General features: G+C 45.1%; 1 protein-coding gene across 1 annotated transcript; it reads right to left on the bottom strand.

Moving 5' to 3' along the window:
- Positions 1 to 502: 502 nt before the first annotated feature.
- Positions 503 to 13,787, bottom strand: Aadacl3 (arylacetamide deacetylase like 3). The gene is made up of 4 exons (XM_057785539.1): positions 13,505 to 13,787; positions 5,611 to 5,827; positions 5,320 to 5,383; positions 503 to 4,740 (listed from the first exon to the last, which is right to left on the bottom strand). The coding sequence occupies exons 1-4, from the start codon at positions 13,673 to 13,675 to the stop codon at positions 3,966 to 3,968; spliced, it is 1,227 nt and encodes a 408-aa protein (XP_057641522.1). The 5' UTR covers positions 13,676 to 13,787; the 3' UTR covers positions 503 to 3,965.
- Between the last annotated feature and the right edge of the window lie 1,023 nt (positions 13,788 to 14,810).

The raw sequence follows: 14,810 nt of genomic DNA, 5'->3' as shown, positions 1-14,810 counted from the left end.
CCCAGCACTGTGTAACTTGAATATAGTAGTGTGCATAGTCGCAATCTCTGTTCAGGCTAGGAGGACCAGAAGTTCAAGGCCATCCTTGGCTATAGAACAAATTCAAGGCCAAGTTAGAACACGTGAGACCCTGTCTGATTGGGGTGGGGGGGACGACAAATTGGCAGGCAGTTCTCGGTCCCTTATCAGATGGTTCTGGCCATGAGCTGGCAGGCAGGGCTTTCTAGAGAAGTACTTGGAATTTACTGAGAAAATGCTCTCAGTCCAACGTGTCTAAAGAGTAGGTGGATCTCCACCTTCCCTAATATCTCTCAGCTGGCCACCTTAGTAGTGAATCCAAGGAGGCTCCTACACTGGGCAGAGCTGGTCTCGGAGACAGCTGTAGTCAAGAAAGCAGAGAGTAAAAAGACCCAGAGAGTAAAAATACTTGATGATTTCAGCCTTACTCAAGTCAGATCATATCTGTCACCTGTGTATGAGGAATGACGCAAGATGACAGGCCTGGTGTCGCCGTTATTTTAATGAATAATAACAAAGAAAAGAACTTCATTTCTTGGCTAGTAGGCCATGGGGTACAAACAAGAGTTTTCTTGTCAGACTATGGTATACAGTGAGGTATACACATATACAGTGGTATACACATAGCCTTGGGCATTGAATCAATCAACTGGGGACTGGGGGAAAATCAAGAGATTGGCGTTATTAATCTTTCAGAGCCTCAGTTCCCTCATTTTAAAGGTAATTTTTGAGAGCATTGGATATAATCTGTAATTCATCAATTGGAAGGCTGAGGCAGAAGGATCACTGTGAGTTTGAGATCAGCTTGAGTTACATAGTGAGTTTTAGGTCAGTCTTTGCTATAGAGTATGAGCCTGTCTCCCCAAAATAATATTCACTTTGAAGCCAAGCAAGAGGAACACCATGAATGCAAGGGCAGCCTGGGCTATAAGATGAGACCCTGTCTCAAATTAAAATGGAAAGAAAGAAGGAAAGAAGAAAGGAAGGAAGGAATGAAGGAGAAAGAGAGAGGGGGGAGAGAAAGAGAGCAAGCAAGCAGGCACTACTCTGTAGATTTGTAGAACTGATGTAAAGAACAAGGAGGTTCAATGCTCTGCACACAAGGAATTGGCCCCCGTGAATGTGTTGCAGTGATGACAGAGATGAATGAGTTTGCAGAGAGGTGTACACGTTTGCTACTAGGGTCCCCAGCCAGCTACTAAGGTAAAAGTCCTTTCTCTCTCCATCTACAGAAGAAAGACATTGTGGAAATGCACCCTCAGCCCTAGGATGTCCCCAGCCATTTCCACTGGGCAGTCTCCCAGTAGCTTATCAATTTTCCCTCCTCCCAATAGAAGAGACAAGTACCCATATATCCAAAAGGCCAATCCACACTCCTTGTGCCTCCAGTGACTGGGGTAACACAACACAAAACCCACACCAGTCTGAAGACCCACTCAGCCTCAACTCAAAGGCCTGTCTCAGAGGGGACCAGGTTCCCAGGATCCCATTGCTTCCTACAGTGCATATTTTCCATGGCTGGTTCCTATGTTTCTCCAAAGCCAGCTGCTAGCCAGTTGTGAATGGCCCAAGAAACCACCTCACCATATTTCAGTCCACTCAATTGAAAGCAAGTTAAGACATGCCTGGATTCCACGGTCAGTGGACTTGGGTGCTGGCCTTTGAAAGCTGCTGGTCAACAAGGGGCAAATCCTCCTAAAGACAGCAGGACCATGTGGTCATCTCCTTCAAAGGGATTTTCACTTCCGAGGGGCAGCGTTGGTCATATTGTCTCTGGCACATTTTGCCACTTCAGTGAAACTTGATTCAATTGGACCTCTACGTCACTTCTATAGTAGAGGGAATGCTCATGCCACCCAACACCCATCTAGCTTTCCACTAGGGGAGTACTCACTGCTTCCTTGCCCTCACCCCTGGCTCAGTCCAAATACCAGGGAGGCTCTTCCATATTTGTTGTGGAATATTGTTTTAAGATGTGTCACATTCGTTTATGTGTGGAACATTTGGGGACTGATGCAAAGATGTGTTGTATTCTTTTATGTTGTATTTGCTCAACTCTGTGAAGTTGTGTTACTTTACCTGTCTAAAACACCTAATTGGTCCAATAAAGAGCTGAATGACCAAATAGCCGGGCAGGAAGAGAGAAATAGTTGGGGCTGGCAGGCAGAGAGAATAAATAGGAAGAGAAATATGAGTTCAAAGATCGAGAGGCGAGAAAAGAAGGGGCCAGCCACACACAGCCATATAGCCAGACAGCCAGACATGGAATAAGAAGGAAAGGAAAGATATACAAAAACAGAAAGGTAAAATCCCAGAGGCAAAAGGTAGATGGGATAATTTAAGAAAAGTTGGCAAGAAACAAGCCAAGCTAATGCCGAGCATTTATGAGAAAGAAAGTCACTCTATATGACTTATTTGGGAGCTGGGTGCTGGGCCTCCCAAAGAACCAAAGAGTAAAAAAACAGCCAACTACATATATTCTACTCCAAGGATAGCATAGACTTTGGACTGCTCAGTCATACAAACAAAGTCTATTTCTTTGTTTGTAACCACAGCACACAGCTCAAGAAAATCAGTAGAATCAATAAATCACTTTGAAATTTTTGTTGAGTCAGCTGAGAAAAATGGATATGCCCATATGAATATAACTCTTAAAGAACTTAGTAGGGAATTGTTAGGGGTACCACATAGAAAGACGAACAGTTCAGCACGGGGTAGATAAGGGCAGAAATAAGGGAGGGTAAGCTAATGCTCTTATCTTAAAATCCCTCTATCAGGCCACATCTGATTTATACCTGAGATTCACAGCTACATATGCCAATCCATTTATGGCTACTTGGGGGCAATATTTGTTGACTCTTTGTCTTAGAACAAATAGTTCGCACTAACACATCTATTCCCTTGGCTCTCTTTAGAATTCCCACTGTGAATGTGGCCTGAGTTTGGTTGAACTCAGCTTCCTTCTGGTCTTAATATTTACGATACTACTTTAGGGCCATTTGTTGGGAATTCAACTCTGGTACCCAGAACTTCTAAGTTCTCCTAGGCATACAACTCTGCCTGTCTTTATCCATCTTTATAGATGTTGATGTAGGATGTCATTCCGTACACTGTGAATATGTGTCTCTCTCATTCGTTGATGAATAAAGCAGATTTGCCTGGTGACCAGGCAGAATAGAGCCAGGTGGTAAATCCAAAGATACAGAGAGAAAGAAGGCAGAGTCAGGCATACACCATGTAGCAGCCAAAGGAGTACCATGCCAGGGTATCACTGGTAAGCCATGGCCATGTGACGATATACGAATTAGTAGAGATGGGTTAATTTAATTGGGAGAGCTACTCAGTAATATGCGTAAGCCATTGGCCAAACAATTACAATTAATACTGAGCCTCTGAGTGGTTATAAGTGGTTACAAGGACTGGTGGGCAGAGAGAAATGGTTCCACTGGGCCCAGACGAGGAGAAAAGTCTCCATATATACCACGTACCAGGGAGAATCTGTCCATTGTCTCATAGCTTTCAGTTCAAGCAAGTTGGGCACCCAGAAAGTGTCACCACCACCACAGACCACCCACCACCCAACAGACTTGGGCATCAGAGTTCTACATCCTGAGCCACACTGGCAAAGCTCAATGAGACTGTACACAACATACCTGTTTTCTTCCAGGTCAAGTCTAACAGATATACCTATCTGTTATACAGTCTCAATCAGCCTAGACAGCCTGACTTCTAGCTAAGGGGATTCTGGACAAGCTTCATGCAGATTCAGTCTCTCAAATGGATGCTGAAGATGGTCAGCTCAGACTTTCCCCAAGAGTGATCAAGGACATGGAGTCTCACTGCATTCTCCTGAGGCTGTCTCTTCTCTATTCATCACAAAGAGCATACATTGTACTCTTCTAGGACCCAGACTAGGTTGGTGGAGCCACCACAGGAAGGGATGAGGGTCACAACTTTCTAATAAACTGGATAACCACATCCATAATTCTTGAGGAGCAAGGGAAAGTCAAGAAGCCAAAGTCAAGGGTATTAAGCACTCCATGGAAGCCATCCTCCATGTGGTGCCACGTCACAGGCACCCCCAGATCTTCCAGCCTCTTCTTGTATAAGAGCGAATGGTCCCGAAGAAGGTCATACTCGCAGCTTACAATGCAGGTTTCTGGGAGCCGAGACACTATATCATCTTCTGCGATGAGGGGCGAGCATACTGAGTTCAGTGTGAGGTTTATCTCCTGGTAAGCGTCTTCATTCACAGGTCCTGGGGGTATGTATTGGTAGCCTCGCTTCTTAAACCTCTCTGGGATGTTTTCTGAGCCCAACCACTTTCTGTATTTCTCCCAGACTTCCGGAGGCAAATGGGTACCGTTCTTGATGGCATTTTTCCAGGAAGTCCTCAAGTCTAAGTGACAACACCAACAGTAAAAGGCCAGATTCCAAGAGAGCAGTGGAATGTTGGCGTTCTGTTGATAAGAAGGGCCCCGAAAATCTATGCTTTGCAGTGAAGAGTAGATCAAAATCTGAGCCCGGATCCGGGGAAGATCTGCTTGCTTCAGAAATTCTTGACAAACCACAGTGGCTGCGTTCCCTCCCACGCTGTCACCACAGACCACAACCCGAGCTGGGTCCACTCCATACACCTGCAACGACTTCAGAAACTGGGTGGTGGCTGCTATACAGTCGTCTTTCATCACTGGGTACTTGTACTTAGGAGACTTTCTGTATCTGAAGTGGAATCAAGGACCAGAGATTATGTTCGATGCCCCGTCAAACCCAAAGGACCCTTGTCTAACATCTCGTATCTCAGATCCCTTTTTGACACCTGAACAGGAGGAGGTAGGCAAGGACCAAAACACACAGTAGACATAAAACCTTCACGCCTGCCACTCGGGCTCAGAGGAGGCAATTGCACTTGAAAATGGATGTGATATTGTTCAGATGTTCCAGTGGGCAGGCAGGGCACTGCTGGCTTTAGGTAGAGGAGATGCTATGTCTGCTATGGGCAGGGCTGTTAGACCTAAGGAACTCTTCGAGCCGAAATCAAAGTGCCATCCCCTTTCCCACCAGCCTCCAAAAGACAGGGTAAAATGATGCCTTAATCCACAAATATTTCATGTGCCAAGGCAGGGGATGCAGTCCACCGTCCCTTTCTCCTCTGTTCCTTGCTTCTCCTTACTGGGTCCTCACAGCCCAGCCCCCCCCCCTTCTCCTTTCCAGTTCCATCTGCTTCAGGTTCAAACTCCAGACACTGTCACTCCAAACCAGGACTGTCTGCTTTATGTGTTCCATTAGCCCCTTTCTCACCCGACGGCCAAAACAACAGAGCCACAGTCCTTGGACAAACGTAAGCAAATGTTGTGGTGCGTTCCTGTAAAACAAATCAAACGTCACATGTATTAGGACATTTTCCTCTCTGCAGCCCTGTGGCCGTTCTCCTCTTGTAAACAGAGTGCCTGAGTTAGCTGAGCAGCCATAAAATAACCTCTGACTGCTGAGTAACTGTTGAGTAAAAAACCTCCTCACTGTGGCCATTCTTTCAAGCCCACTTAGCACTATAACAAGGGCTTTAAAGAAGCCAGAAAAAAACTTTCTTACTTAAGCTCCCTAGGATAGTTCCACCTCCATGGAAGAAGATGACGCCGGGCCTGAGAGTGGAGGAGTGTTCCTTAGGCTGGTAGAGTTTCACAGGGATTGTCCCAAAGCGAAGGTCCGTGACCACAACATCAGGATCTCTCTTGAGTGGCTTCAGATCATGCACAAAACTGGCAAACTGGGGTGCATAACACAGTCCCAGCTTCTCAAAAATCATCCCCTGTCAGAGAGAGAAGAGACAATGGGTTAAGATTATAAAGTTACTTTTTTTTTTTTTTTTTTTTTTGGTTTTTCGAGACAGGGTTTCTCTGTGGTTTTGGAGCCTGTCCTGGAACTAGCTCTGTAGACCAGGCTGGTCTCGAACTCACAGAGATCCGCCTGCCTCTGCCTCCCGAGTGCTGGGATTAAAGGCATGTGCCACCACTGCCCGGCTGGGTTAAGATTATGTATCAGTCATTTTGCATGCAGTCTGGAGTCTGTCAGACACACCTACCCTCCCCAGGATCAGCCTGGACCCCAGACGTGCATTTCCGCTATCTCTCAGCCTCCGCATGAGGCATCTGCAGTTAAAGCCACACCTACCCAGGCCCATGTGGCTCCATCACCAGACCTACTCCTCTCAATCGACCGACTCTCCTAGACACTTTACCTGCCAGACACGACAAACTAGGCTTCTGGCTAATCCATGAGGCTCCCTTTTGAAGACTCCTGCTCTACCTGGGATCTGGGTGTGGTCTTCTCTCCAGGGAAGACAGCCTGGGTCTCCCAAATATGTATTGCTATGGAGATGATGTTTTTGAAGAGGGAGAAAGAGGTGTTTTCTCGTCTTTCCAGGGCATTTACTGAAATCTTTCTGGAAAACACATAACGTGAAAGGCTTTTCTCTTTAGGAAAATTAATAATGAGGGCAGAAGTGGGAAGGTGTATGTGTTTGACCACATGGTCAGGGATGTCAACACCGGTGGTGGCAAATGAGGCTTCTTTGGGTTATTGTGTTATCTTTGAGATCAAGGTAAATGTTTCCAAAAGAAATATGAATATTAATAAAGAACAACATTCTTCTATATCCATATACCAGTGTCTCACTCCACCATCACCAGAGAAGCTTCCTCCTGCAGGAGATGGGAATAAATACAGAGACCAACAACTGGGAAATATTCAGGAAGTGAGAGACCTTGGAATACTCTGTTCTAAATGGGATGTCTCCATCAAAGCCTTCCCCGAGGGCACAGGAGGAAGAGGTAAGAGCTGGTGGGAATAGCTGATGCCAAGGAAACCGTTTCTTCCAGGCAGAACAGAACTGGCACATATAGACTCACATAGACTGTGGCAGCGTGCACAAGATCCAAGCTAGATAGGGTCTCAGTGCTGAGAGGGGAAGTGGACACCAGACCCATCCCTAACCAAGACACTGTCTCCAATTCACAACAACTCAAAAAAGAAAAGAGTTTTCTCTAATGGAGTCTCTTTGGGTGTACACACCATACTTAAGGGCAGTTCCATACCCAGAAGTTGATGGGCAACACAAAATAACTCAATGATGTTTTTAGAAATGTTTTGTCTCATAATGCTTTTGGGGGGGCTTTAAAAACAAACAAACAAACAAATCCCAACTTTGCTTGTATTTGATTATCTATTATGGTTTTCAGTTTCGTATTCGTGTGTGTGTTTGTATATGTTTCTCTTGCTTTTTCTTTTTTTTCTCCTGCTTTTTTTTTTGTTTGTTTTTACGCCTTCCTATTTTTCTTTTTCTTTATTTCTTTCATTTTCTTATTTTCAGGTAGGGATTCTCTGTGCAGCCTTAGCTGTCCTGGAACTCACTCTGTAGACCAGACTGGTCTCCAACTCAGAGATCCCTGCTTCCCAAGTGCTGGGATTTAAGGTGTGCACCACCACCGCCCAGCTTCCATCTGTTTTCCTATTTGCTTTTATTCTGGTTTGTTAGTTCTTCACTGGCCTGTTTGTTTTCTAAAGAAAGAGAGAAAGGAGGCATGGAGTCAAATGGGTGGGGAAATAGGGAGAATCTGAGAGGAGATGAGGGAGAGGAAACCATGAATGGAATATGCTGTATGAAAAATTATTTTCAAACAAATAAACAAGCGGGTACTCCCAGAATCTTTCTAGTAGTTTCTAATCCTAACCCCCAGAGGGCTGTGAGGGAAGCCTGTGGACTCACCTCAGAATATATTTTTTTTTCCTTTTGGTATGTATACAGTGTGTTGGGTGCACGTGGTGTATGTATTTACTAATGCAGGTATATGCACATCTGTGTGTGTATGAGAGCAGAGGTCAACACTAGGTGTCTTTCCTCGACTGCATCATCTTTATTTATTTAATGATTTATTATTTTAGTGTATTTATTTATTTGTGGGTGTGTGTGTGGGTACACATGAGCCACAGTACATGCACAGAGATCAGAGGATAGCTTGGCCGAGTCTGTTTTGTCTTCCACCATGTGGGACCCAGGGATAGAACTCGGACCATCAAGTTGGTACCAACTGACATTAGCTACCGCACCATCTCACAGACCCATCTAGTTTATTTTTTGAGACAGGGTCCCTTACTGATCTCATCAGTTGGACTAGGTAGGCTGGCCAATGAACTCCAAAGATTCTCTTGTCTCTGTGCCTCCCTCCGTTCCCTGGGCACAGGCTTAAACCATCCTGCCAGGTCTGTGCTTGGCTTCTCATGGTCTGAACTCAAGTTCCCGTGCTTGGGCAGTGGGCACTTTACAGGCTGCACCATCTTCCCAGCGCCACAGAACATTCTTTAAAATATATCATAAGTACAAGAAATTCATCTAGGAAGGCAGTTTTGTCTGCATGGAGCCATCAGACAAATAATATATATGCTGTAACGATGCACACGCTTGAACATATGCACACACATGAACATGCCATTGGACAGCACCCTGGTCTCAAAGGGATAAGGCCATCACTTTTTGTAGCACATAAAATAATCCCTCAGTCAAAACATTTGTTATTTATTCTTCTTATGAGAGAGTTACAGTTCTGTCCTGGAGACCGTGCTCTGCTAACCTCCAGGCTCCTCCCCGTTGGCAGGAGACGCTGTAGAGGTTGGCAGTGAAAAGCTATGGGCTTTTCACTCATCAAAGCTATGGGCTGCTTGCATTCTGACCCTTGAGTAAGCAAGTCCATGTCTCCCCCTCTGCCTTGCTGTGCTTTCCTCCTGGGTCAGGCCCCTGTATGAAACCCTTTGCAGCTAGAGTCCTTTTGGCCAGCCCCTGCCCTCTGCTGCCATGGACTGCAAGCTCCCTGGAGGGAGACTCTGCCTCTTTTATCCCGCCCCCCTCCACACCTATCTCTGGGCTCAGATCCTGGGCCAGGACACACAGTGGTTGCTTAACATTCCATTACAGAAAGAACCAACAGTAACAGCAGGCGATGTGTAAGCAGGGCTTACCCTAGCCCAGATGTTGCAATATGCCCTCTGGATAGCTCAACTCTGGGATCCTCGAGACATGTCAGGCTGTAGGGGCTGCTATGATTCCCTGCTTAGCACACAGGGAAACTGAGTCATGATAACTAGGAACCTGGACTGTATGTAGACTACAAAAGAAAATGACAGAGGGAAAATCATGGATTCTATTCTGGCCGTGTGTAAAAGCAGGCCCAGGGTACTGTTTGTTTTAAATGTGCCAGTACATTACACTTGACATAATAATCTCCAGTTGCATCAATTTTCTAAAAATACTCCCTCTCTCTTTAATGCCTGAGTAAAACTCTATTGTGTCTGAATGTAGTGGGGCATACCTTTAATCCCAACACTCAAGAGACAGACACAGGCAGATATCTCCGCAGTTGAAGGCAAGCCTGGCCTATATAGTGAGACCTTGTCTCATTTCTTTTCATTATGTATTTCCTCCTGTGTATTTCCTTCATCCGTTCATCTCTTGATCGATGTCTAGGGTGGTTTCAGTTCCTGCCTGTCGTGAATAGAGCAGCAGCGAACATGGATGCTCAGATGTCTGTGTGGTAGGAGATAGGGTCTCGGGGTGTTAGAATGAGGTGACCCATTCAGAAGGACAGAAGCCATGTGCTCTCTCATATCTGGATCCTACCTAGTCATTTTTATGTGTGTGTGTAAAAATGGTTGGGAATGTGGCTGTGAACTAGAAATAAGAAGGGGGCCATGAGAAGAGAGAAACACATACCCATAACGTAAATGAATTTTACTGTTTTTAAAAAGGTGTATTCTAGCTGGGATCATCCTTGGGATGATTGGCGATTTCTCTAGTGCCAGGTTTCTTGCTAGCCACAAAATGGCTCCCTCAATCAAAATATCTCTTTCCTTGCTCTCATCTCTGTCCTTCCTCCATCTCAACTACCCCGTTCCCTCAAGCACTCCCCCCTGCTTCCCTTCTCCCCTACTCTTCTCCTTCTGCCCTCCCTTTCCCTCGACCCCCATGCTCCCAATTTTATCAGGTGATCTTGTCTATTTATCCTTTCCAGGAAGATCTATGTTCTTAGGGTTCACCTTGTTCCTTAGCTTCTCTAAGATCATGAACTTTAGGCTCAATATTCTTTGCTTTACATATCCACTTATGAGTTAGTACATACCATGTTCATCTTTCTGGGTCTGGGTTACCTCACTCAGGATTTTTTTTCCTAGTTCCATAAATTTGCATGCAAATTTCAAGCCCTAAGCAATAGAGGAGAGGGTGCCCAAACTGACCTTACTCTGAAGTCAGACTGATGACTATCTGTTTTTTTTTGTTGTTTGTTTGTTTGTTTGTTTGTTTTTTGAGACAGGGTTTCTCTGTGGCTTTGGAGCCTGTCCTGGAACTAGCTCTGTAGACCAGGCTGGTCTCGAACTCACAGAGATCCTCCTGCCTCTGCTTCCCGAGTACTGAGATTAAAGTTGTGCGCCACCATCGCCTGGCTGATGACTATCTTTTTTTTTTTTAAAGATTTATTTATTTATTTATTTATTATATACACAGTATTCAGCCTCCATGCCTGCAGGCCAGAAGAGGGCACCAGATCTCATTACAGATGGTTGTGAGCCACCATGTGGTTGCTGGAATTGAACTCAGGACCTCTGGGAGAGCAGTCCGTGCTCTTAACCTCTGAGCCATCTCTCCAGCCCCGGCTGATGACTATCTTAAATATCACCATAGAACCTTCATTCAGCAACTGATGGAAACAGAGGCAGAGACCTGCAGTAGAACACTGGGCTGACCTCCAAAAGTCCAGCTGAAGAGTGGGAAGAGTAAGAATATGAGCAAAGAGGTCAAGACCATCATGGGTACACCCACTGAAACAGTCTACCTGAGTTAATGAGAGCTCACCAACTATAGCTGGAAGGAACCAGCATAGGTTCAATTGTATGTAACAATTGTATGGCTGGGCAGACTGCAGGGCCACTGGCAGTGGCACCAGAATTTATCCCTACTGCTTGTACTGGCTTTTTGGGAACCTATTCTCTTTGGATGGATACCTTGCTCAGCCTAGATACAATAGGGAGGGCTTTGAACCTTCTCCAAAGCGAAGTGCCTTACCCTATCTGAAGAGTGGATGGGGAGTGGGTAGGGAGTAGGCGGAGGGAGGAAGGGAAGGAGTGGAAACTGGGATTGGTATGTAAAATGAAAAAAGACAGTTTGTTTTCTTTTATTTTTAAAGGTGTATTCTATGGTTCTGCTCGTGTCTTGAGCTAATTTACTAATTTACTTTTGTTTTCTTGCTTTTGTTGTTTGCTGACTCTAACTAGCAGGTCTGTAGTTACTGGAGCCCAAAAACTCATCCCTACGTTCAGAGCTTCGCAAATTACCCAGGACTAATAGAGAGAGAGAGAGAGAGAGAGAGAGAGAGAGAGAGAGAGAGAGAGAGATTGGACTTTCCTTCTCTTTCCTTCTGTGTGAACTGGGTCCCATAGTTTGCACAATTCCATGTTTCTCAGTCTTTCATTTGGAAATGGCCCCAGGGTGATGCTATTTATAGGTGACAGAGCCTTTGCAAAGTGACCCCTGAGGTCACTGGGGGAAAGTAGAGGATAAGGTCGAAATCTACAGAATGGGAAAAGATCTTCACCAACCCCACATCAGATAGAGGGCTGATCTCCAAAATATACAAAGAACTCAAGAAATTGGTCAACAAAAGAACCAATCATCCAATAAAAAAATGGGGTACAGATCCAAACAGAGAACTCTCAACAGAGGGATCTAAAATGGCTGAAAGATACTTAAGGAAATGCTCAACATCTTTAACCATCAGAGAAATGCAAATCAAAACAACTCTGAGATTCCATTTTATACCTGTAAGAATGGCCAAGATCAAAAACACTGATGACAACTTATGCTGGAGAGGTTGTGGGGTAAAGGGAACACTTCTCCATTGCTGGTGGGAATGCAAATTGATATAGCTGCTTTCAATATCAGTATGGCAATTTCTCAGAAAATTAGGAAACAACCTACCTCAAGACCAGCAATACCACTTTTGGGTATTGTAGGGATAAGCCCCGCCCATTAGGGGGCGTGTTCGTCTCGGGCTAATGTTTACTGATAAATCTGCCCCTTCTTCTGCTTTCCTGTTCTCTGCGGGAACCTGTGATCCTGTAAGTCTATTTCCCCATTAAAGCTGTATATATTTTTACAATCTGTCTGCATTCATTTACACCGTTACAGGGTATATTCCCAAAGGATACTCAATCATACCTCAAGGGCATGTGCTCAACTATGTTCATAGCAGCATTGTTTGTCATAGCCAGAACCTGGACACAACCTAAATGCCCCTTGACTGAATAATGGATAAGGAAATGTGGTACATTTACACAATGGAGTACTACACAGCAGAAAAAAATAATGACATCTTGAAATTTGCAGGCTAATGCATGGATCTAGAAAACATCTTATTGAGTGAAGTAACCCAGACCCAGAAAGACAAATATAATATGTACTCAGTAATAAGTGGCTTTTAGACATAAAGCAAAGAAAAAGCAACCTGCAATTCATAATCACAGAGAACATAGACAACAAAGAGGACCCTAAGAGAGACATACATGGATCTAATCTACATGGAAAGTAGAAAAAGACAAGATCTCCTGAGTAAATTAGCAACATGGGGATCATGGGAGAAGGTAGAAGGGGAGGGGAGAGAAAGGGAGTGGAGTAGAGAAAAATATAGTTCAATAAAACAATTTTTAAAAAAAGATCGAAGTCTAAGCTACGCAATCTGAAGGCAGAGACAGGCAGATCTTGGAGTTTCAGGCTAACCTGGTCTACAGAGTGAGTTCCTGGATAGCTGAGACCACAGAGAAATCCAGTCTCAAAAACAAAACAAAAAAAGAACAAAGTCAGCCGGGCGGTGGTGGCTCATGCCTTTAATCCCAGCACTCGGGAGGCAGAAGCAGGAGGATCCCTGGGAGTTTGAGGCCAGCCTGGTCTACAAGAGCTAGTTCTCGGATGGGCACCAAAGCTACAGAGAAACCCTGTCTCGAGAAACCAGAAAAAAAAAAGTCTAATGACACATGTACTCTAAAATACATAGCTAAGCCCATTCCTTTGTATAATAAATACTAGATGACTTTAAAAGAAAAGGCACTGTGGGACGTCAGCCTTCTTTTTCCTCTTTGGGACATGAGAAGATTTCCTATACTTCTACTGGAATATACTCTCTTTCCCCAGGCCCAACACAGTGAAGCTAACATAACAAGCTACAACCTCAGAAAACATGAGCCTAAATCAACCTTTTTTGCGTTGTAAACCCATTGTCTTGGGTATTTTGTGACAGTAATAGGAAGTCGACTGAGACATGAAGAATATTTACTTTCTCTTTACATATTTTGAATAGTGAGTAGTATTGAAACACCCAGTATCTGCTTTGTCCTCACTTCTGTCCTCAGTCCTCAGGCAAAGGAGGCAAGCAAAACATAAACTCACCCATGTCATTGTCAGACGTAAAAGGCAGCTGAGGATCCTCAGCCTCACAGGATGAGTGATGCCTTCAGGGATGTGTTCAGTCCAAAACTGTATCCAGATCACCCACAGCAGAACTCCCAGCGAGAACGTAGCAATGGCGGCCACAAGGAGGGTCAGGGCCAGAACCACCATGCTGCTTCTGCTTCAGAGGAGGCCAAGTGTCGTTTGTGCCTGTCACAGGCCCTGGAAGAAGCAGTGCAACCCAGTAGGCCTCTTATCTATCACCAGCTTCTCTCCCCTCCTCCCTGCTTCTTGTAAACACCAGCCCACAGCCCAAACTTGGAGTCGCTGACGCAGAGGAGGGTGTGGCTCTAGACGAGCGGCTGTGCAGAGGAGAAAGTGGCTCCTATCGGTTCATTCATTTGGAAAGAGATCTCAAGAGCTCCCATTTAAATCCTGGCATTGCTACTAGACATTGCATTGGGTAAGCCACAGAGTTACCGTAGTCACAGACAATTCCTCAAACGTCATCGCCCACACCTAACTCTAGTCTTGCCACACTTACGATTCCTTACCTGGGTGAGGGCCTTTGCACTTGCTGTTTCTCTGTGCAGCAACTCCTGCCCCCGACTCCCCCACACCCAATAAATGCCATCTGGGCTCTATCCTTCCTATCCTGCCTGTTGCTGCTCAAATGTCACTTTCTGTCTAGCTATTTTAAACGGTAATACTTCACTACCGACAGCTCCGTGGCCCTTTCTGTTTAATTCTCATCTGTGGCTTTTATTATCACTCAGGATGCCAGTCCCTTGCCTGGAGAGCACACATTTTGAACGCAGAAATGTTTATGTTGTTTCTACTTTCAGATTGGTTTATTTTTACTTTTCTGTTACGGGTGTCTTGCCTGAATGTACATCTGTCTGTGCGCCATGCCTGCTGGTGCCCTGGATGCCATAAGAAGGTGTCAGATCCACTGGAATGGAGTTACAGATGGTTGTGAGCTACCATGTGGGTGCTGGAAATTGAGTCCAGGTCCTCTTCGTGCTCTGCGCCACAGAGCCATCTCTCTAGCCCCCAACTTTGTGATTTTGTGCCTCGAGGCTGGATTAGGGTCTGGTTCTCTGTCAGGCCAATGCAAAGCTACACCAAATGGAAGGATTGATGAACAGGTCTTTCCTCTCCATTGTAAAACAGAGAAGCTTAAGTATGCTTGCTTTCTAGGTCAGGTCAGATGCTAAGGCAGTTTTCATAACCTTTCCTAGCAAGAAGGTTCTATATAATCATAACAATGGGGGCATGGCCCCTGTCTCCTGTCTCCCTGTGATGG

The sequence above is a fragment of the Chionomys nivalis genome, chromosome 11 (assembly GCF_950005125.1).
Source record: "Chionomys nivalis chromosome 11, mChiNiv1.1, whole genome shotgun sequence".
NCBI classification, from domain to species: Eukaryota; Metazoa; Chordata; class Mammalia; order Rodentia; family Cricetidae; genus Chionomys; species Chionomys nivalis.
Note: the sequence above shows the minus strand (reverse complement) of the source record. Positions and strands in the feature narration are given on the sequence as shown.

Coding starts and splice junctions, on each gene's coding strand:
- Aadacl3 (XM_057785539.1), bottom strand. CDS start 13,675: ATGGTGGTTCTGGCCCTGACCCTCCTTGTGGCCGCCATTGCTACGTTC. Junction 5,828..13,504: donor TACGTCTGACAATGACATGG/GTGAGTTTATGT, acceptor TCTCTCTGACAG/GGGATGATTTTTGAGAAGCT. Junction 4,741..5,319: donor TCTGTTGTTTTGGCCGTCGG/GTGAGAAAGGGG, acceptor ATTCCACTTCAG/ATACAGAAAGTCTCCTAAGT.